The 21712-nt window shown below is 35.3% G+C and overlaps 2 protein-coding genes across 4 annotated transcripts in view; one reads left to right on the plus strand and one right to left on the minus strand.

The window, feature by feature from the left end:
- The window catches only part of LOC145690438 (uncharacterized), a 467263-nt gene that overhangs the window by 74746 nt on the left and 370805 nt on the right, over positions 1-21712 (plus strand). The window lies entirely within an intron of this gene.
- On the minus strand, positions 9413-10497 carry LOC145669850 (uncharacterized). Its single transcript, XM_081738218.1, has 2 exons — positions 10081-10497; positions 9413-9752 (listed from the first exon to the last, which is right to left on the minus strand). The coding sequence occupies exons 1-2, from the start codon at positions 10149-10151 to the stop codon at positions 9413-9415; spliced, it is 411 nt and encodes a 136-aa protein (XP_081594344.1). The 5' UTR covers positions 10152-10497.

Genomic DNA, 21712 nt, shown 5'->3' on the forward strand with positions numbered 1-21712 from the left:
CACTATGAGCAATATAATCAGATCATTAATTTCCATTAGAATCCAAAAATAACACAATTGCAGTAATGCGACAATTTACATAATTCACTTAAATTAACAAGCACTATGAACAAAATACCAAAACATAAACATAAGACACAGAATAGAAAAGGAAAGATGTCATAGCAGCACCACAAAATTTTTCGTCCCGAAAAATGAAAAAAAAGAAAAAGAAGAAAAGCTTTGGACGAGCCCCCATTTGTGACGATGTGCAGTCTCTTTTTAATTATTTAGCTCGTTTTATTCCACCATAATGTAGAGATCTGCTCACGCTAATTCTGTAGCGGATGTCACAAAGAAATATACTTAAATTACGCCATTATTTTCATGGGAAAAGGTGGTTTTAATCTAGGGGAATGACAACATTATTTATAAAAAGTAAGTTTATTACATAACTAAAATGGTAATATATAACAACATTTGATTTAGTGATTCAACAAAAGTAATGGAATATCTGATAGTTCATTTGATAGATTGATACCTTAACTTATATATATATTGATTGACAGGCTAGAGATTGAAATATTTAAGTTAGAAGAAATGGAAGATGAAATACAAGTATGTGACAACAGTTCTTAGTCTTGAAAGTTTTATGGTAGGTACACAATTCATTTTGAAGTACCGCATGACATCTCTAAACTTGAATTTTATGATGCAACAAGAGATTATACATACCTTATGGTAGTATTCTTGTAACTCTTAGAAACTTTGACGATGATTCTGTCTGGCCACAACCGACGTCTCGAACCTCTACACCCTTGCACCGGAACAAGTGATCCCCCGTTTGAGACCTTGAGGTTCTTTTATATTATTCTCGAGGGTCACACCCAAGCCTCACATCCGTCAGTACATCCGTTTTATCATCTCCACAAATATGGAAACTTATTGCTCTTTTGCATTTTGATTGGCTCTTAGAGACTGCCGCACCCAAAATACGTGGCGTGACACACATGTACATACGTGTACTGTCACAGCCGGAAGAATTCAATAGCGTGATCTCTAGACTTATCTACAGATTCATATCTATATAACCAATTTCAACATATTAATGCGGTGTCACGTTGCCAAAATCATGATTATGTATCCTGTAGGATGACTATGAGTAACCTTTGACATGTAAACTTCCTACAAAATTGCGCAGCAAAAGCAACATTAGTCACTTTCAGAAAGTTTTACGTATTTCCTGTTTCTGTTGCTAGGTTGTAGCAAGTCAAGAGAGAGAAAATGTCTTTTAAAATGCATATGAATCAAAATTATCTTTTTCAATTCCTTCAATAAAGAGCAATGTAACCATATTTTTGAACTCAGCGTCACAATATGTCCACTTGTTCCGGTTATTTCTATTCATACCCGTAACATTTACCAGGCAGAAATAACAGTCATCAACATGGTTTGTGGGTTCCCTCCAAACCATTGGAACACCAAACTTAAGACTTTTTCTTTTTCCAGTTGTCCACTGTCACAAGTGTTCAGTACACATTTTACACACAATATGTGGAGCCCACGTTTTATCTTGGTCCCCTAGGCGTACACCAAAATATGCATGATATGCTTTTTTTACAAAGTCACTGATATGTTTTCTATTGTCTTTAAATGTGTACTCACCACATATGTAGCAAAACACATCAGGATGGTTAACACAACTTCTTCGACTTGAACTCATTTTATGTTCAGGCCACTAACACGGATGTTAAATATAAAGCCTTAGTATACGCGATACAAGTTATGATTTCAGAACAAAACTCACATGTTCCAACATGTCACTCCACCTGCAAGACAACAACTACGATCCACTAGCCAAGTAGAATACCAATGCAATCTAGTGGACGTTCCTGGAACTACTATATGACTAGTTTCCGTTTAGTACCGACAGATAGCAGCACTAATGAGAAAAGAGCGCCGTTCTTCCAAATAGAAATCTCTATAGAGCACAGTAGGATTTATTTGAGTTGCAGAGTTTATAAGATCATATTCAAACTTGTTATTACGAGAATATTTGTATTTCTTTTGCTTATTTTGTATACTATTGCAAGAAGCATGCAGAAATAGTGGTTACATCATTTATAATTTACATATTTATTTTGGATTGTAATATTTCTTCCACATACATTGTAACGTAAATAACACTACTGGTACAGTAGCCTGTATCTACCAAAGTAGAGCTGATAGAAAAAAACTGCTTACATTATTGGATTCAGCGCCCCACACATAGTTAAAATCAGCTCTAAAATTTTAGGCACCAAGAAATTTTTTTTTTTCTGTAGGCCTGTGTTTTGGGAAAAGTGATATTAGTCGTTCTTGATTACTAAGAAGTGGAACTTTTTAAATGAAAATTTTTGAGCTCAATTAGTACTTAAAAGTGTCTTCTCGCACCCAAACTTCCTATATAGAATTCATTGCGTCGTTATCACAGGATTCTGAAACATTAATATTTAGATAAAGCATATATTATTTCCTAAGTAACTCCATGAACCAATTACAATAGGTCCGAGAGTTCTTTAGCTGTAGCAACATGCTATTGAAGTGAATGGAAATTGAAAAATTTCATTTAAGACCATTGGAACTGCTAATTTATCTCAAACTTACATGGCTTGTGGTCGATCCTGCCGTTCTAAATACCAGAAATGAACGGTTTGTCACTTGTACCTAATATCCAGAGAGGAATGCATAACATGTTATTGATTACGAAACATAGGATTAAAGGATAGGTAAAGTGACAGTCTGGAAATATTTTACATCATAGAGAGCAAATAACATGCAAATTCTCAGCATAGCTACGTCAAGTGTTCTGCAGGCTAATGAAGAGAAAGAGAAAAAGTAAACCTTAGTCAGGGTGAGAGTTACAGAGGATAGCTGCATGAATGGTGTGGATCGCCATTGAAACAACGAATGAGTTTTCAGTTCCTTGCTGAAAATGCAGGGAATCCACCACTAAATATCAAAAGCTTTTTAAAATTGCCTAATTATTTAATGATAGATCACCAAATAAGTTTTCTTCCAGTATAAGGTTTTATGAATATAGCCATATAGTAGTGTGTGTATGCTCCTTCGGACACTTCACCAGCAAAGATTTTGGGTGGTTCCTGGGTCTGGATCAATGACCTATGGGTACATAAAGGACCACCCCTTAATTTAAAAAAATGCCAAATTAAATATTTGGTATGGGAGTATAGGATTAGGGTATGAGCTTCTGTAAGTTTGGTTGGTTCATATCGTTATCTTTCATGGGTAAAAAAAAAAAATGCCAAAATGTAAATTTCTCTTGTTCTTGACCTAGTTTGTCCTCCTTGATGAAGTTATATGGTAGTGTAGGAGTTCATTCTCATTCATAGAGCACAGATACATTTACGCCCCCTTCTCAAAACTTGGGTTGGTTGTTTTTGCCTACCTCTTAAATTTAGGAATTGTCAAAAAAAAAAAAAAAAATGGTAAATGTTCTCCAGGTCTCGAATATATAAATCAGTAAATTTGAGTGCTCCTTATCTCCTATGAGTAAGAAAAATGCCAAAATATTAGTTTTACCATGTGCTTACCACGTGGTCGGTTATTAACCTTATTTGTCTTTTTTGATGAACCTTTATCACATTATATGCTTATGTAGTTGAGTACAGGGGTTCATGGTTTTCATAGGACTTGGGTACATAAAAGTTCCCATTTTAAATTTTGGGAGGGATACAAAGAACCATCCCTTATAGGTGGGAATAGTCAAAAAACTATAAATGTTCTCTAGGACTCGAAAATATAACTTTAAATTTGGATGATTTACCTTATGTCCTTCTATGATAAAAAAAATACCAATATTATACGCAATAACATTTTATGTTTTGACAGGAATTTCGAATTTTGGCGGGAAATTTTAATTAGCGTGTGATGGAATTTCGAATGTAGTGCCACAAAGTCCACTAAGATGAGGTTTTATTACAAGATATGGTCATATTGATGAGCACATTGGTTTCTTCTCCTGAATAGAACATGACCACCTTGAGATACTCTTCTGAAATTTCAGGAAGGGTAACTTTGAGCCACGTTTAAATTAAGAATTGCCGAAAGGAATGAACATTGGTAATTGTTCTCTAAGACTTGGATATATACTTTTGTAAGTTTGGATGGTTTACGTTGATCCTTTTACTGGTGGGTAAAACATGGTCAAACTTTAAGGATTTTGACTGCACCTAAAATGCGTTTTTTTTCTGGACAACGTTCGTTGTTATGCCGCTTCACTAGGGACAGAATTTGTGCCATCGACGTGAGCGATAAAATACATTGTACGACATCCGTTTCTTCGCAACTTTCATAACTACATGTCATTGCATTATATGTTAGGTTTTAAATAATTACATACGTGAAAATAACCACACCAAAGTGTCTAAGATGAGTAGTCACATTGCTTCACAGTAAATTAGTTTTACATGAAAGCCTCTAGAGGAAATAATTTTGAGTAGCTAATAAAAATACTTGAACAATATAAGCATGGTGCTATGGGGTTGGGTATAACAATCCTCAAAGAATTTGTTGGAATAGCATAGATACACCACCAGGGCCGGATTTATTGAGTTGCAAAGTTGCACGTGCACCCCCCTTCCCCTTCGTTGTAAATATACACTACCTAAAGTGAGAAGCTAGCAGTGAGTTTTGCAAAATCAACTGTTTCAATCAATTTTCTGAACGTTGAAGGAAAAGGATTCGCCGAGAGCAGATACTTAGCTTTTCCAGAGCAACTCCTCATTCACACCACAGATGCCTAAAGGCATTTAAAAAACCCAAATTTAATTCAAATGTATGGTTGTTATTTGGTGCACCCCCTCAGAAAATCCTGGATCCGTCCCTGTACACTAACGTAATTAAAAATGAAATCTCTGAAACGAAATCTCTGGCCTCTCACGAATATGCCTGTTTGGTGGAGGAATTGGTGGAATGAGACAGTGGGAGGAAACTCATACCTCGAGAAAAACCTAAGAGCACGATGTTGCCCAGGTCCGTATCCAGGGGGGTCTAGGGTGGGCCGGGCCCCCCCTAAATTTTTGCTGGCCCTCTAAAAGTTTTACAGTAGTCTTGCAAAAGAACTATAATATGGTGATGAACTATCATATGGTTGGATCGGGCCCCCCCTAACTTCAGCCGGGCCCCCCTAAGTTTTTGGGCTGGCTACGGGCCTGATGTTGTCTACTACAAACTTACATGGCCGGGGGTCGAACAAGGGACCTCACGCATCAGACGTAAGAGCTCTACCAGGGAGCTACCGTGCCCCTACCGTAATTAAAGTTCGTGGTAATGATCCTTTTAGTTTAAGCTAACATGGCATCTTAACGTATCTTTAAAGATTAATATATTACAGGGTACTGTGTGTACCAATACTATAAAAATGAACCGAACTTCGGGTGCTACGTTGTATTTGCAACGATTGCCCGTAGAATGGGTAGAAGATTAACTGATGTGGTATATCTAGTACAGGGCGAAAATATCAAGAGATTACATTGCTATTACGCAGTAAATTACGGTGGTAAAATGACGCTGGAAGAGCAGCAAATAAACACAACTTTTTTTTTTTTTTTTTTTTTTTTGCTAAACTAGGTAAGACACTTATTGTTTACTGAGCTATGAACTCTTCTATGCGAAGAATACGGGAAAGAAGCAATGTCGCGAATCCAAGTTTACAAGTAGCGCAAGTGATTCACAGCTGATGTTTTCACTGAAGATAAATCCATATTCAATACTGAGATCGGCAAGAACTGAAATGATTGCCAGAGTTCATTAAGAAGTCAGACAAGACGTGCTTTCTTCCTCTTTCCGAAGATAAAACATTTGCTCAAAAGGTTGGAGTTTCGCTTTATGCGAATACATCAAGACTTATCACACTGAAGGAAATGAACAAACAAGGATTTAGACATTTTTTGACAAGCGGTTTGAATGCTAGTAGAAGCGTGTTAATGTTCAAGATAATTACTTTTAAGATGGTATTGTATAAAATGTTGCATTTCATTTACAATAAAGGTTTCTATTACTTAAAACAAAAGCTTGATTTCTTTTATTATTACCAGTTCGTTTATAGTATGATAGAAACACACAGCATGTCTAGTGGCTTCTAGAACTTTGGATACGTACAGGTAATATAATTTCAAACTCTCGTATTAATGTGCAATTAACCAAAGTAATAATGACATGTGATCATTTAATGTGTTAACCTCTCTTTACTTTGAAACTTTTAGGACGAATGACTTGCGGTACACTAGTAATTATTTTTAATCTTTTACAATCACAACTACATTCTAATACGTATCCGAACAGTTTATTTTTAGAGTCATGAGACTACTCGTACGTGAGAATGATCTTATATTTCGAAATGATGTATGAAGTATATTGAAGACTAAGACTAATATGAGTTTTCTTTTAATAACTAAATGGTAAGCTCTCATATCTTCTCATTCGGATGGGGTGTGAGTCTTGGATAGAGTTATATATGGTTAAACTTGTCTACGTCTCACGTAGCCTTTGTGGCGACAAGAAAGTGCTTAGTTGTATCGATTAATAGGGGAAACTCTCTTAAGTGGATGAAGTTCATATTATTATCTTCTATTACTACTAGTCGTTAATAATGTAATAGATTAGTTGGGAGGGTTATTTTAACGTCTCTTTCAGTAAGAAGGTTAGGAAATCTAAAACTTACAGCTTAACATGGGATCCGAACCACATGAGCTACTACTGGAAATCCAAACCCGGGTTTCCTGCGCCAAAGCCAAGTATGCGAACCGTATAACCTCGGAACTCATGTAATAGTATGATCAACTGAATAATTAGTTCCTCTTATTTCAATTCGTTTCTCTACGGTTGCTTTGCTCCAATATTGTAAACCTAATTACCATATAATCCTTCTTAAGGGAAGTATTGCGCAGCATACCCGTACGTGTCTTTGTATGTATATACCCAAGATATTTTAAGTAACGATGTCAGCAAATAGCGATGCATTTTCCACAGTTACTGTAATTCACAATGAATTCTTCCCCTTGCATTTTCGAGGTCTTAACTCTCACATCTTCGAGGTTCTAACCCTCGCTTGCTACTAGCTGTCACTTGCCCTGATTCCTGGCTCTATTCGCTGTCGTTTGCCCTGACACCTGGCTCTGCTCACTATCACTTGCCCTGGCACCTGGCTCTGCTCACTATCACTTGCCCTGACACCTGACTCTACTCGCTGTTACTTGCCCTGACACTTGGCTCTACTCGCTGTCGCAAGCCTGACATATGTGCTTTTCCGGTCGGTCACGAAGAAAATCCACGTGAAACACTTTATTACTAGAAGGTACACAATAGCCACAGACATCCTGATTCATATATTCATACGTTTAGGCATCACTTCATTTCATTGACTTCTCTAGAACTGTTTTTCGGTTACTACTCTTCCATTGTACAACCAATTACAAATTTTATTAGGGTTACCTAAATGGAGCTTGTAAGGTTGTAATGTTAGTACTACGTGCCCTAATTGAGACAATTAGTTAACATCTTAACGGTTAACTGTGACTTATATCCGTCCGTTACTCCACAAACTCTTGAACGAAAGGAAATTTTGAATTCTATTTTTTTTTTTTTTGCAATAGACAGGGTCCGAGATTGCTAATGGAGTCAATCCGTTAACATCTTGACAGGTAACGGTAATTTTAACCTGGCTATCCATATTCCGTTAATTCATAAGCGCACTCTTCACTGTCTTTAGCAAATTTCGTTATTTTTATATAAACCTTGCTATCAATGATCTTATAGAACCATTATGGAAACTTTAGTAAAGATCCGATAAAAGTTTCAAAAGAAACAGTGTCAGGAATGAGTTGCAGTTTTGTAAAACAATCCGCTCTGTCCGCTTCACTCGAGAAACTTAACACAATCACTGTATTTAAATTTAAAACACCTTAAACACGATAAAACACATCCAAGGCCCGACCCTCATATATGTTGAAAATTTGATCGAGATTGGTTGGGTGGTTCACAAGTTATTAGGTTTTATTAGTTTTTATTTATACATCCTCCTTCCCTCCCTCAACCCTAGGATCTACCGTTAATGTAAAATCACAAAAATGTTTCCAGATCTGAACCTCATATATCTTGAAAATTTGATTGAGATCGGTCGGATAGTTCGAGTTATTAACTTACAAAAATAGTCACTTTCAGTCTTATATAAATTGATTTTTTATATATCTCCCGCTCCATATCCTCCCCTATGTTGCTTCAACAAATTTAAATCATAAAAACGACCCCAGGTCTGAACCTCATTTATGTTGAAAATTTGATCAAGGTCGGTCGAGTGTTTCAGGAGTTAAGTTTATATATTTTTATACCCCCTAACCCACCCCTCAGTTCTACCATCAAAGTTAAACCTAAAACCAACCAGTCCAACCTCGAACCTCATCCATTTTACAAATTTGATCGAGATCGATCGGGCAGTTCAGGAGGTTGTCACAGTGATTTTCAATTTTATATATATAAATAATGTATAATTAAAAATTACATTTTAAAATTATTACCAGCTTTTTATATCTTGTAAATATATTGTAAATAAACTAGGCTACTATAATATGAACTCTAGTTCATCTCGTTTTGTTAATGCATTTCGTTGTCAGTTCATAATGTGTATAGGGTGCCGAAGAAGTCCATAACTTTTCATCTTCAAGTATACAAGGTGAAGATTAGGGATTTGACGCACCTTGGTCAGCGCATTTCGACATCGGTGCATACAATTACTCATCAATGTTGCAGCGTGTGTTCAAGGTGTACGGCGCCAACTCTGGATATGGAAGACGGTCATGTCGAACTTCTGTGATTTCATTGACTTACGGTGTGTTCTTTAATATTATAAACACTTCGTTTCAATTCAACTGTTCCTTCGCAGAAATGGTTAGAGACTTCTTGGGCACCTTTATATTATAGGAAAATCTACTCAAAGCACCATTTCAGTATTCGCTAAGTATGTAAAATCACACTTGGTTAAGTGCCTCGCAAGACATTGTCAATCTTGACTGTACTATGTAATTGAGGCTAAATTAATAAAATCAGTGATAAAACGCAACGATGGAAAATGTTGCTGTAAAAGCGTTACTGTCTGGCTTGACTCTAGCATAGTTATATTCGGTGCAACGACATTGCGCAAATTTTTCTAAAGATTAGATCGTTGATAATCTAAGTAATTTATGTCTTATTAACGAGGAGCAGAAAGTGCTGAAATTGCGCAAATTTCCGCCGCGACGTTGCCAACAACAGGATTTAAGGAATTGTGTGAAATTTTGCATCGAAATGAAATGTATAAAGCTATTCCTTTATGAGATATATTTTATTGCATTCTAATATTTACAAAGCAACATACTTATTTACAGAAAATTTCATTTTACAGTTTGAATGCTTGAAATTTAAATCCTACAGCTTTTAAAAATGTCATACGTGCCTTCTCATAGTTTCTCTGCGAATTCCTGAACTCAGCATACTTCCTCATGACAAACTCGCTCCTTTTGACTTCTGCTGGTCTTTGGGCCTTTGAAATTCCTTTTAATATGGACGTTATTTTCATGGCAGTTTCCGTTTGGATCTCTAACAAAGCAGAAATCACCGTATGAATATCAGGAGCAGGGAAGTAAAATTGACTATTATAATGTCTGTGAAAAGCTTCTGGTCCATTTGTCGTCCGACGCATCGTGGATGGTATAGACGCCCACATGACAGGTGGATACCTAAAATTAATAAAATAAAAAGATCCTTAGTTCATGCACACAATTATTGACAATTTATATAAAACACTAAAACATTTATAACACTAGATTCAAGAAATATTTATAGTCTTGGTCCGTAATTTGTTTACAACTATCAAAACCTGCATTTTAATCTACGTCTTACATGAAGACAGAAGAAAATTTCACTATAATTAAGTTGCATTGAGAGAAAATACCATATCAGCACAACCATTAATGTTGTGTTCAAACTAGGACAACAGTTTTTGCAGTATTAAGAGTTATTGAAGCATGTGCTACTATAGATGAAATTCAAAAGGAAGCTACTTACTTGCAACCGTCTTCTATGTAGTTTTCTAGGACGTAATCGGAAAATTTATGCCCTGTATCATCCGGCGTCATTGATATTAGTTGAGTAAAGGCATCTGATACTTCTGTTGGATGTAAATATGGCAACCCAAAAAATGCCTTTATCCATGAACCTGTAAGAAAAGCAATAATAATAATAATAATAATAATAATAATAATAATAATAATAATAATAATAATAATAATTTGTTAGAATAAGCAAGCATTGGGAAAGTAGTGAAATTGATGGATCTTACTGTTGGCTTTATAATTTCTTCATTTCGTACATTATTAGAACAGCAGTTTATTTGCTTTTAAGAATGGTGACTGAATTAAGATTCTTCAGTCAAACAGAATAAGATTCTATTTTCAACTGTATTCTGTATTAATATATAACAAAACAAAGTCCACATGGTATTATTAAATTAATAATAAAGAATAATAGACCATAATAATATCAATAATACCTAGTTCAGATTTTGGATCCATATATGCTTGTCGCAGATCATTGTCGGCTTGAATCCTCCGCCACCATGTTTGTCCCAAATGGAATCTGCAGCCACGAATGTCACAATTTGGAAACACATTCTTGATGGCTTGATGGCTTGATGGCAAATAATGCTCCTTAAATCTCTGGAAATCGGCCATTTTTGGCCAATATCATGGGAACGGTAATTCATAGAGAGACGATATTGGTCTTAATCAATACCTAAGAGGATGGTAAACACTTTGGTAGCAATATTAATTGGTGGCCATTGGCCAAACCAGAACTCTTTAAGTTCGTTGAAAACCGCGGCGAGACACAACATTCGACATGCTGCTTTAGAATTCTAACTGCATGTAGGAGGTACACGTAGATATAAGTTGCTGCATCACTCAAGGGGGCGAGCTTTCTTGCCAAGGGGCCCTATTTATCTCTAATACACTGACCACTCATTCTTGTAACAATTTATACGATAATACCTAGGTAATATATAACAAATGTTTCTCACAGCACCTAAGAACAACTAAGACGCAAATGCAAATCTAAGTATCATTTATAGAAAGGTGAAAGGATAGTTATTAAGATATGTGGTAGACACACCTGAAATATGTATACAAGTGCTTGTTTCTGATTGGCCAAAACTGGAAGATATAGACAAATCTTTATTTCTGATTGGTCGAACGTCTGTTCACGATATTTCAAGAGAACTTCTAGAAATATTTATATATATTGTTTATTTTATATATGTTTGTTTTCCTTACAGTATTTCAAAACTATTTGCTTTCAATAACTATATTCTTACAGTTTTAATCTTACAGTTAGATATGATACGGAAAATGAATGACTGGGACACATTCCCCAGTCACCCTCTCTAACGACGCCATTGCACACATATAATATAGATGACTGAAAATGCTATTGTTATCCATTACTTTGTATTTTTTTTTTTTTTTTTTGTTAAAACGACTTGCATTTTGGTGACTGTTTTTATTAGTCGATATACTTATGGTAATGATGGCAACGTTGCACAAGATTTTTTTCGCAATTTCCAATTTTGTTGCCTGCTCATTAAGGCTTTATCTGTGTCAACAGATAAGCGTGGGAAAATTTGCGCAATGTCGGTGCACCCGTTATATTTCAGTCACAATCTGCTTTCACAACAAATATTCCTTGAATGTGTGTGTGTGTGTCAATTTACAACGAAACAAAAAGAGTATTTTTTTCCTGTCCTGGGTGAAAATTAAAATGCATCATAACCACAGTGAGAATATTAGAAGATAAAATATCTAGTTCACAATTTTTCCCATGTTTATTTGTTGTTGGCTTCATGGTACTCTATCACAAAGGTAGTATAAAATGTTTTGTTCCTTGTCATCTAAATTAAATGTCACTAAAAATATCCGCAGAATGAAATAAAGATTAAGTATTTCTGTAAAACTAATAAAAAATGCATATGGTTTTTATAACATAAAAGGGACCTCTTTCGTTTGTGTCAAAAGAAATACAGTTTCCTTACAGCTTTTTCGAACGACGTGTTTTTAGAAAACTCTTTCGAGCTGCGGTTGTTATTTTTTTCAGTTGGCAACATTGTCGGGAGTCAGCCAGTCGCTCGCCGAGAGCAAAAGCTTGACACAAACACACATGAATTGTGCATACCAACTTGTGGCTGAAGTCAGTACACAGCCTGAAGCTAGTTACAGGCTTTTTAGCAGCTGGTGGCAAAGTGTGGGTGGGAGGGATGAAAGGGTGCGGCGGCTAGAACCGAGATACCACAATGAAGGGCGTTGTCCTTGACTACACATCCGGAGTAAGAAGGGGGAGCAGGGATCTAGATTGCATGCAAATGCAGACGTGCTGTTCGTGCGTGATTAAAGCTGACAGGATGATTGCTTGAGGTCACCTCCTTCTCCTGAGATTAAAAATCATAAGCATCCTTCTATCCTTGGACCCAGTGACTTTAGGGACTTCTGTCTTCTCGTTCATCTTATGTTTCCCTCTCAGGAAGAAGTTGTACCTCCCAATTTTAAGTGCTATAATTCTCAATCGAAACTTTAGTATAAATTTGTAACTTTCAAGAAGTGTGCAAATGTTTACACAGAGTAACTTATCAAGTCCAGTGACAATCTCGTCATCGATTACCTTGCTTGCAATCAAACATTATCACGTTTTTTTCTAAATTCACATAGCTGCTTTTGATTTGGTTTAGAGGAAGGAAGGAATCCTGTATGGGAAAAGAAGGGGTATCAAGTCTTAATGTGTCTTCCTCCCATAATTAGTATTTGAATCATATGACAAAGATGTATAAGACATACTATATTGTAATTGGTTATGCTTATTTAATATAAATATACTCATATATATGTTTCTATGATTAAATTGTAAAACTAGGAAATTAAACAGAAATGTTGAAAATTGTGAATGTTTCAATTACATATTCAATTACAAAACTTGCTGTCGTCATATGAATCACTTCAATCCCTTCCAGTAGCTGCAGCCAGTAAACAGTTACCGTGGCGACTGCAACTCTTCTGCTCTAATAGTCTTGATATCTGTCGTGATAAGTACCATTGATTCCAAGCTTTGTATGCACTGCACAGTGACCAAATCATGCACCGACTTTTAGCTGATGTCAGTTCAGTATAGTAGTGAGGTGATTTGATAGTTGATATAATGGTTATATATATATATCTCGAAGTCGTTAACTTTTTGCTATATTTTCACATAGTATCCTCATGGGATCAGGCAAAGCTCGTTTCCCGTATTTTATGCTTTGCAACATGAATCCGATTATCATTAGTTTGTGAGATCAGTATGCAAATCTTCTGAAGAAGGAAAATATGCTTCAAATTTGAAGAAAACAAAGGAGTCAATAAATCATTATCAATAGCAATATAAGTATATTTGAACTGAACTTCCGAATTTCTTGAAATTATACAGTATGAATGGGAAGATTTAATGGCACTGCTTCCTATATATATATATATATATATATATATATATATATATATATATATATATATATATATATATATATATATATATATATATATATATATATATATATATATATATATATATATATATAATATTGCCTTCAGCAGACAGGAAAAAAAAACAGCAGTAAATCAGCAAAAGGCAGCAAAATATCATCGCCGCCTATATTTCGGTACATATCGCTTTCAATGGGGAAATTTTCATCTTCCTTGAATTTATTACTTTCCGAAACAAAAATCAGCTAACAAATGAAAGAAAAAATCATCGCATTGGGTTTGTGTCCCAAACATCACATATACAGAGATGAATTTAACATTGTCGATATATGAATAAAGTTGATTCAATAAACTAAATTTCAAGGTGATGGTAAACTTAGTGTTGTTTGAATTCTCTCCGCAAACACCTGTTCGTTATGCAACCCACATTGATTCATTGACAGTTTTGTTGCATATAGAGTAAGGGGAAATTGTTTTTATATGAAACAGAAGCTGCTGTTTAAAGTGAGATTCGAACTACCACTCGCGTTTGTTATCGGAGGTAAGTAAACGATCTGAAAATTGATCTCGGGACTATTCGCGTTAGCGTTCGTCCTTCATTAGATTTTTTTTATTTTTCTCCTTTAACACCAATCACAAGAACGTTATTATATCGCCCATGATCCACAGAGCTCATTCGATTATCTACAACCTTCGCACAGAGTAGATCTTTATTTGCTTAATAAATGTGAAATATTTTTCATTATGTCAGATGCTTGATTTGTATTATGTCCGATATTATTGTGCCGGTGCTGTGCCATCAATTAATAGCTCAGAATAATCTCTAAAATACTCATTGAATAAATGTGACAATTGGGGATGAAACTAATGCATAATACGGTACTTAACTACAAAATTATGATTGAATTTAAATAAAATTCAAATGTTTCAATTTTGAGAATGACTAGTTGGAGAAAAGGGGAGAGAGAGAGAGAGAGAGAGAGAGAGAAATAGGTTATGACTAAGAGATAAAGGATGAGCACTAGCCTGACAGATCCGATTAGACTGGTGTCGTCCTGGTCATCTGGATGATGGTTTTTCCTGGAGGAGCCTGGATGTACTGGAGTCGGCCAACAATTGGATCTTAATCTTGCTGGACTGCCAGGGGCGACGAGTTCTCTCGTCTTGGTGCGTTTCCAATGATGTTCGCCTACACCTTCATTCCACTTATCAGATGTTGGACTCAATTGAATCTGCAGCGATGAACCAACAGAATGGTACTGCCAAAACATGGAGTCTGTTATTCTCCAATGGAGCGACGTGCCTCTCACGATGATCCTGCACCTTCCTAAACCTTGTGTCGAATGCTCCTTGTTGATGTGTCCTCCATGGTTTTGCTTAATCAAAAAACGATGAATCTGACGTTCAGTAAACTAGGAAATGTCAAGATAGGCGGAAAGGAACGCGGTAAAGCAAGAAGAAAACTAGTCGCGTTTATTGACAATTTCAAAAGAGACAATTAACAAATACATGCTTATACAAACTGTATGGCAATGTACAATCCGCGGCAAAAAACCTGCAACATGAGGATGTAAGTTTATTGTGAAACTACGCCTAACAGCACAGGGAATGAACATAACGTCTAAGTGGAACGAATCACGCCAGGATAAACCTTGGCCTCCTCCCGTGCACACTTATTTTGGAGCAAAAGACTTCGTCATTTCACAATTAGCTCTTGTTGCAGGTTTTTTGCCGCGGATTGTACAACATTAATAAAAGTTTTGTTCCGTTGAATTTTAAATATTCATAGTTCTGTCTTGGATAATTGTAATTTAATAAAGTAATTGAATTTAGCGAATTAAGTTAAGAGTTTATACAATTATCACATGGTCACTTCACATCTAGTACACAGCTGCTTCACATTATGAAGGAATCAGGTCTATTATTCAAGCGAGATCCAAACAGATTATCTGGATTTCAATCTGAGAAAATCTAACTGGAGACCACGAAGAGATTGTATACAGCTTCAATTGTTTGTTTTCTTTTTTAAAAAACGTACTGCATACTGGAAAATGTTCTATTTGTCAAAGAAATATTAATACTGGCTGAAGATTCAATAAAAATAAGCAAATAAGCAAGGGTCTAATATATATATATATATATATATATATATATATATATATATATATATATATAAAATGGAACTGATCTTGTGTCTGATCGAATCATGGGAAAACTGCTGGACGTTTGTAATTAATTTTGGAATAAAGTTATCACCAACTTCGAACTTGCTTTTCGTCATATCAATTTTATTAAAATGAGTTATGAGGATGGGAGCGGGACTCATAATTTATTCGAAAAGTTAAGTAGCAATCCCGTTAGATACATGAAACTTGGTATATAAACTTCTCATTACAAATAAGTGAGAAGTTTCGCGTTTTTTAAAACTTGTTTTCAGTAGGGAGGGGGCAAATTATATATTTGTTCACCACATTGAGAGTGTCATTCGTGACTCTCTCACTGGAAAACAGCTGAACCGTTTGAAATTAATTTTGAAACATGGTTAGTACCTACCTCAAGCTGCTTTCTAATAATGGCACTTTCATTAAAGAGCATGTTCTAAGAGAAGTGAGGAGTTCAAAGTTAGTGAAAAATAGTGTGTCTCGCAAACTTTTACACTTTTACTAAAATGCATATCCTAAGGTGGAAAGCGGATTCAAATATATTTCACAAACACATTCTCCCCATGCAAGGAACATATCTCGCCTAGTAAATAATGGATGTAATCTTGTACAGATATTCAAGTATTTCGCACATACTTGAATAAAGAGAGTAACTAGATAAATAAAACGAAATTTAATTAATTGAATATGTTAATATTTAAGTGCCTTTCAAGTGAAAATTGAGATATATTAGCATAGGGCATGTTAGATTAGGGTATAATATGTTAAGGAAATTGCTTCTATTCGATCAATCTAATTTCATATTACGTTATTATATGATATATCCAAATTTCACACTTCAACGGGAACATATACAATTACAGACTACAAATAATTCCAGTTTCCTTAGCCAGAACATTTGTACTATGTAAATGATACTGTATTCGTTCTGCATTATCGCTTTTGGCAATTAGACATATAAAGGAGATAAACAATATGTATTTGACAATAATAATTTAAAACATTACCTACTATGTATAATATAACAGAGAGAGAGAACCAAAATTACTTGTAGTATATGTTTCAATATTATATATTTTAGTAACTCCATACTATATTTAAGAAACATGTATACTGGTAACGCATTATAGTAATAAATTTGTAAAACATTATTTGTAGTTATGAATTAAATATTTATTCTAATTTACATTACAATAATTTTAAATTTAACCAGACTATTAAAATATGTATTAATATACAAAAGTCACCAAAACGCTAAACATGCAACTTATATTGATATTTAAGTTATTATTCTTGGATTAATCTTTCAAAACAGTCCGATGAAGGCAACGTTTCATTGTCGAAACTTTTACACAAATTTTATTGTATATTTAGTGCTTTGGTCAGTTTTTGTTTAATTAATACACGTTGAATATTTCCAAAGATATAATGAACAGTATACACTTTAAAATATATCGTGATTACACATACAGTATGATTTAATTTTTCAAAAGTAAATATAAGTATTAAGTATGATGATAAAGTACCGGCTGTTGTAAGAGAATTCAGTGACTATATTTTTTGTTGGTTTATTATGTTATGCAACTCAACTCTGATCAGTAGTTTGACACGTACACAGGATTATATAGGCAAACAATTTAGGTAAACAATTCTTAAGATGTGCTCCTTTGCAAACCTTTGGGAAGATACTTGAATGTATAATCGGAAGTTTGCATGTCAGACTAACTTCATTTGAAAAATACGAATATTAATCAACTTTTTAAAATGTACTAATAAAGCTAGTTTTGACAATATTTGTCATGTAAGCATAAAACTTGAGATTGTAAACTGTAACAATTACCATGTCAAAAGATCTAGATTGTGTATATATACATGAAAATGTTTAGTCTTTTATTAAGGAAATTATTTGAAACCCGGTGAAATGCACTTCATATCAAAGTGATCCTCAAAATCATTAAGAACCACCGATTTAGATTATAATGTTATAATATTAACATATAAAACGTTGCTGGATGAAACAATATATAATTTTAGAACAGTATCCATAAACATGTGGCAACAACTTTCATGGGCACTTAATGTTGTTAGTTACCCCTAGATGTTTTCATTACTGTATGGAAGAAAGCATGCATAATGAAAGAACAGTAGGAATATTGAAATTTCGTAAGATTTGTCACTTTTTGATTAAATCCACTATTATGAATTAATTTTCATTATTTCTTCTTACTCAAACTACATTTGTGTCCGAATGAATAGTGTTCGTGCTTTCTGTATACGAGGATCTTGGGTTCGATTTCTGGTCGAGGTACTTTTTACGGATATCAAATCCAAGTATTGGTTCGGATTACACTTTAAACAGTGAGTTAGGTCTTCTATACTCTCAAGCATTATAGTTTAATGCTTAAAAGAGACGTTAAAATATAATTAACCAACTAACCCTCAACCAAAACAGAAAAAGAAAACATTATTAAAAATCATCTATAGGTCTCTTTATTCTTTTTTCATAAGTCTTTTCTTTAAAGTGTGGATTCAGAAATCGCTCATTTAATACATCCTCTTTGTACAATACGGTGAATACTTAGTTTTGGTTATTTACCGTATTTCCTTAACCATGTGTGTAAGAATATTTTTCTAAATACTTTGTACTGTATTCTCTTGTCCCAAAAAGATCATCCTACAAAATACACGGGCTTACTTAAGAATCACTTTGTATATACAATACTGTATACATACAGGCAATATAACATTACTATATTTACTGTCGAAAATTGATTAATGATTTTAACAAATAGACTAAAACGCTGTTATGAAATGATACAACAAAGTAAACTACTCCTTTCATGGTACTCACACGAAGATTGAATCTCTCTTTTTAACGCTTTAAAGGTGATAATGTAATGAATTTTGGTGGTTCATTAACTCAACGATTCTTCTAATACATTTTCATTATTACTGAGTGAATAAACAATACAAAGCATCTATGGCGTTGTCGATTCGGGATATAGTCTTCAACCACATGCAATAAGCGAGAGAACAGAATGAATTGAAGCGAAGATTAGAAATCACATCCGCAATTAACTTCCTGCTACTGTTCGTACACTTCGCGTTCATTCGGAAAATGGTGAATTTCCACAAGAGAACTTAATGGACCTCAGAGCACATTCTGATAGAAATACACCAAGCGCAGACATTATAATGGAAGCAATACAAGCAATGTGACTGAAATGAATGTGTTTAGTCAAATTGTGTCCTTTGAGAAATTTCCTATTCAACTCACTTCAATGAAAGTAAAAATATTTCCATACTAGTGGAATTTTGTAATTTCATTTGAAGTAAAACTTCATTTCATAACCCCACCGAACCCGCCCCTCGTTTGCTAAAGAAAACTTCTGGGACTAATCAAACATTCATTTTTTGTTTGCACATTTTAACTAGTTTTAACTATGGGGGCCGCGGTGGCTTAGTGGTAAAGCATTCACCTCTGGTGCTAGGGGTCTCGGGTTCAAACCCTGCTCCCGCCTTTGTGGTGGATAAACACCGTGTGCGTGGGTTTTCTCGGGGTTCTCCCGTTTCCTCCCACTTTCTTCATTCCACCATTTCATTCATCTCTTATCACAGTCTCCTTTAGCCTAACCGGCATAATCGTGGGACGTAAAACTCAAAAATTTCATTTCATTTCAACTAGTTTTAACTATCAGCAATGCTGATAATCTGCTTGACTTCCGCTCCTTGTATATTCGAATGTTTTCACGTAGTACTTGGATGGAGATGGTTTTGGGACTATTCACGACACCCATTACTCATATAATAATAACTGTATTCTGAGACATTCCAAACTCCTTTTCACTAACAATATAAACATGATCAGTATGGCAATTTATCACTTGATAAACACCCAGTTAATCGTTTCGTACAACTATGGTGACTACTCAGAAAATGGCTAGTGTAAGAGTTTCGTTTTAAATTCTGTAAAGTAAAGGATATGCCTGCTATTTAAAATAACAGTACATTATCATAAAATCCATCAAAAGAACTCATTTTCACTTGGTCTATCATAGAGTCGCTGATTCATTTATGCAAAACAAAATTTCCGAATTCGTAAACCTAGAACAGGTACTATTTACTTGTTCCGTTGTTCTTATTTGCACAAGCTTAACTAGCAGTATAGAAACCTAAGGTTTTTCGATTTTTATATTAAAAATTTGTTACAATATCACATACAACTTATAGAAAAGGATGAACAAGCCCCTTTATACCTTAGAAAATTAAAATTACATAAACCAACTGAACTGAGTGATGCGCTATATTCCACTATGCCCAATACACTGATAGGAACAAGTCAAACTCCAGCTTTCTCTACTTCGTCTCTATGTTCATGTCTGCTCAGTTTCACTCGGAATAAAATATCCCTGTCACACCGATAGCAGCAGAGCAGACGACGTGGTGGTTAAATGCAGTAAGACAGCGAATGACTCTCCTCCTCCCCCCCCCCCCGTTGAAAATGCAGATTTTATAAAGTTGAAATCTTACTGAGAGAGGCATAAAACGACGAGAACAGGGTGTTCCTTCTGCTCCATGGAGTATTTGCTGCTGGTTTTTACCTGACACTAGCACCCCTTTCTGGTTCGAATCCGAAATCACACAAAAAGTACACGAGTTATCTACTTTAACACTAAGAGGCACTCGAAGTAGTGTTTGCAAAAACGAGGTATGCGCAAACATTAATGGACTAGTATTGAAACCCATCTTGTCCTTTTGTAAGTTGATCGAGATTTACATCAATTCCTTTCTTAGACTAATTTTACATTATCCTTTATTCTTTTGATATGGCTGTTCACAGGCTATCCAACTACAAGGGAGCATCGTAAAGTTTTAATTATCATAGTACAATTCAGGATATAGGGATTGTTGTGATTTGTAGTTAACTTCTCTCTATATAGTCACCATTCAGATTTACACATTTCTCCCAGCGTTCCTTCACTTTACGAATACCGTCTGCACATTGTGTTTAAACCGCTCTTCCATCTCATGAATAATGTCAACTGTATTGTCAAAATGGCGATCACGCAACGGATTTTTAATTTGAGGAAACAAGAGAGGTCACTGGGTGCGAGATCGGGAGAATAAGGCAGATGCTGCAGTACCTGGAAGCACGCGCCCTTGATTTTTCGACAGCAACTTCAGGTCATGCCGTTCTTGCTTCTGAAAAGGCGTCAGAAAACGAGGAATCCACTGCACAGATATCTTAGACATGTGAATTTCGGCATGGATAATTTTTTACACACTAGCATAACTAAGACCAGTCTCATTCATAATAATTTGGATGGTTACACGTCTGTCTTCGAGATTAAATACTCCACTTCCATCGATGTCGCACGAATTGTGGAGACCACACACAAAGCGATCGAGCAGAGTTCACACAAAAGCATTCACATGTCGTTTCAGCCGGGAACATGGCATCCCAAAATCCACTATGTAGCAAAAATTGCGCTTCGTACTGTTCGTAAGGTTTATCACATGCAGGTGTTCCATCGTCTTGAACCTGAGGACTACGCGGCACGTGGCGTGTGCCACGACTTAATTGATCTAGTCGACAATGAAAACTTATTGGCACACATCTTGTTCAGTGATGAGGCTACTTTTCACACCTGTGACCTTGTCAATCGCTACAACACCAGGGTATGGGCTGAAGAACAACCAAACATCGTAATAGAATTGGAGCGTAACATACTCAAGGTGAACGTGAGGTTAGGCATCACTCAACAGCGCATTTAAGGTCCACTCTTTTTTTTCTGACGCAATAATCATAGCAACTTCATACCTTGACAAGCTTCATCAATTTTTGCAGCACTAATTGTTTGCCGACAACGTTCTGAATTCAATGTTATTTCAACAAGACGGCACCTCCCGCACTTTGCACACGTTGTGCGGGATTATCTCAATCTCAGGACGCTGGATTAAACAAGGCTTACCATGGTT

Source organism: Thermobia domestica, chromosome 1, assembly GCF_964235325.1.
Source record: "Thermobia domestica chromosome 1, izTheDome1.hap1.1, whole genome shotgun sequence".
NCBI classification, from domain to species: Eukaryota; Metazoa; Arthropoda; class Insecta; order Zygentoma; family Lepismatidae; genus Thermobia; species Thermobia domestica.

Bases quoted from the DNA above. Each gene is read 5' to 3' on its own strand.
- LOC145669850 (XM_081738218.1), bottom strand. From the start codon at position 10,151: ATGACGCCGGATGATACAGGGCATAAATTTTCCGATTACGTCCTAGAA. The intron at 9,753-10,080 runs GTAAGTAGCTTC...TATTAATTTTAG, and splicing joins TACATAGAAGACGGTTGCAA to GTATCCACCTGTCATGTGGG.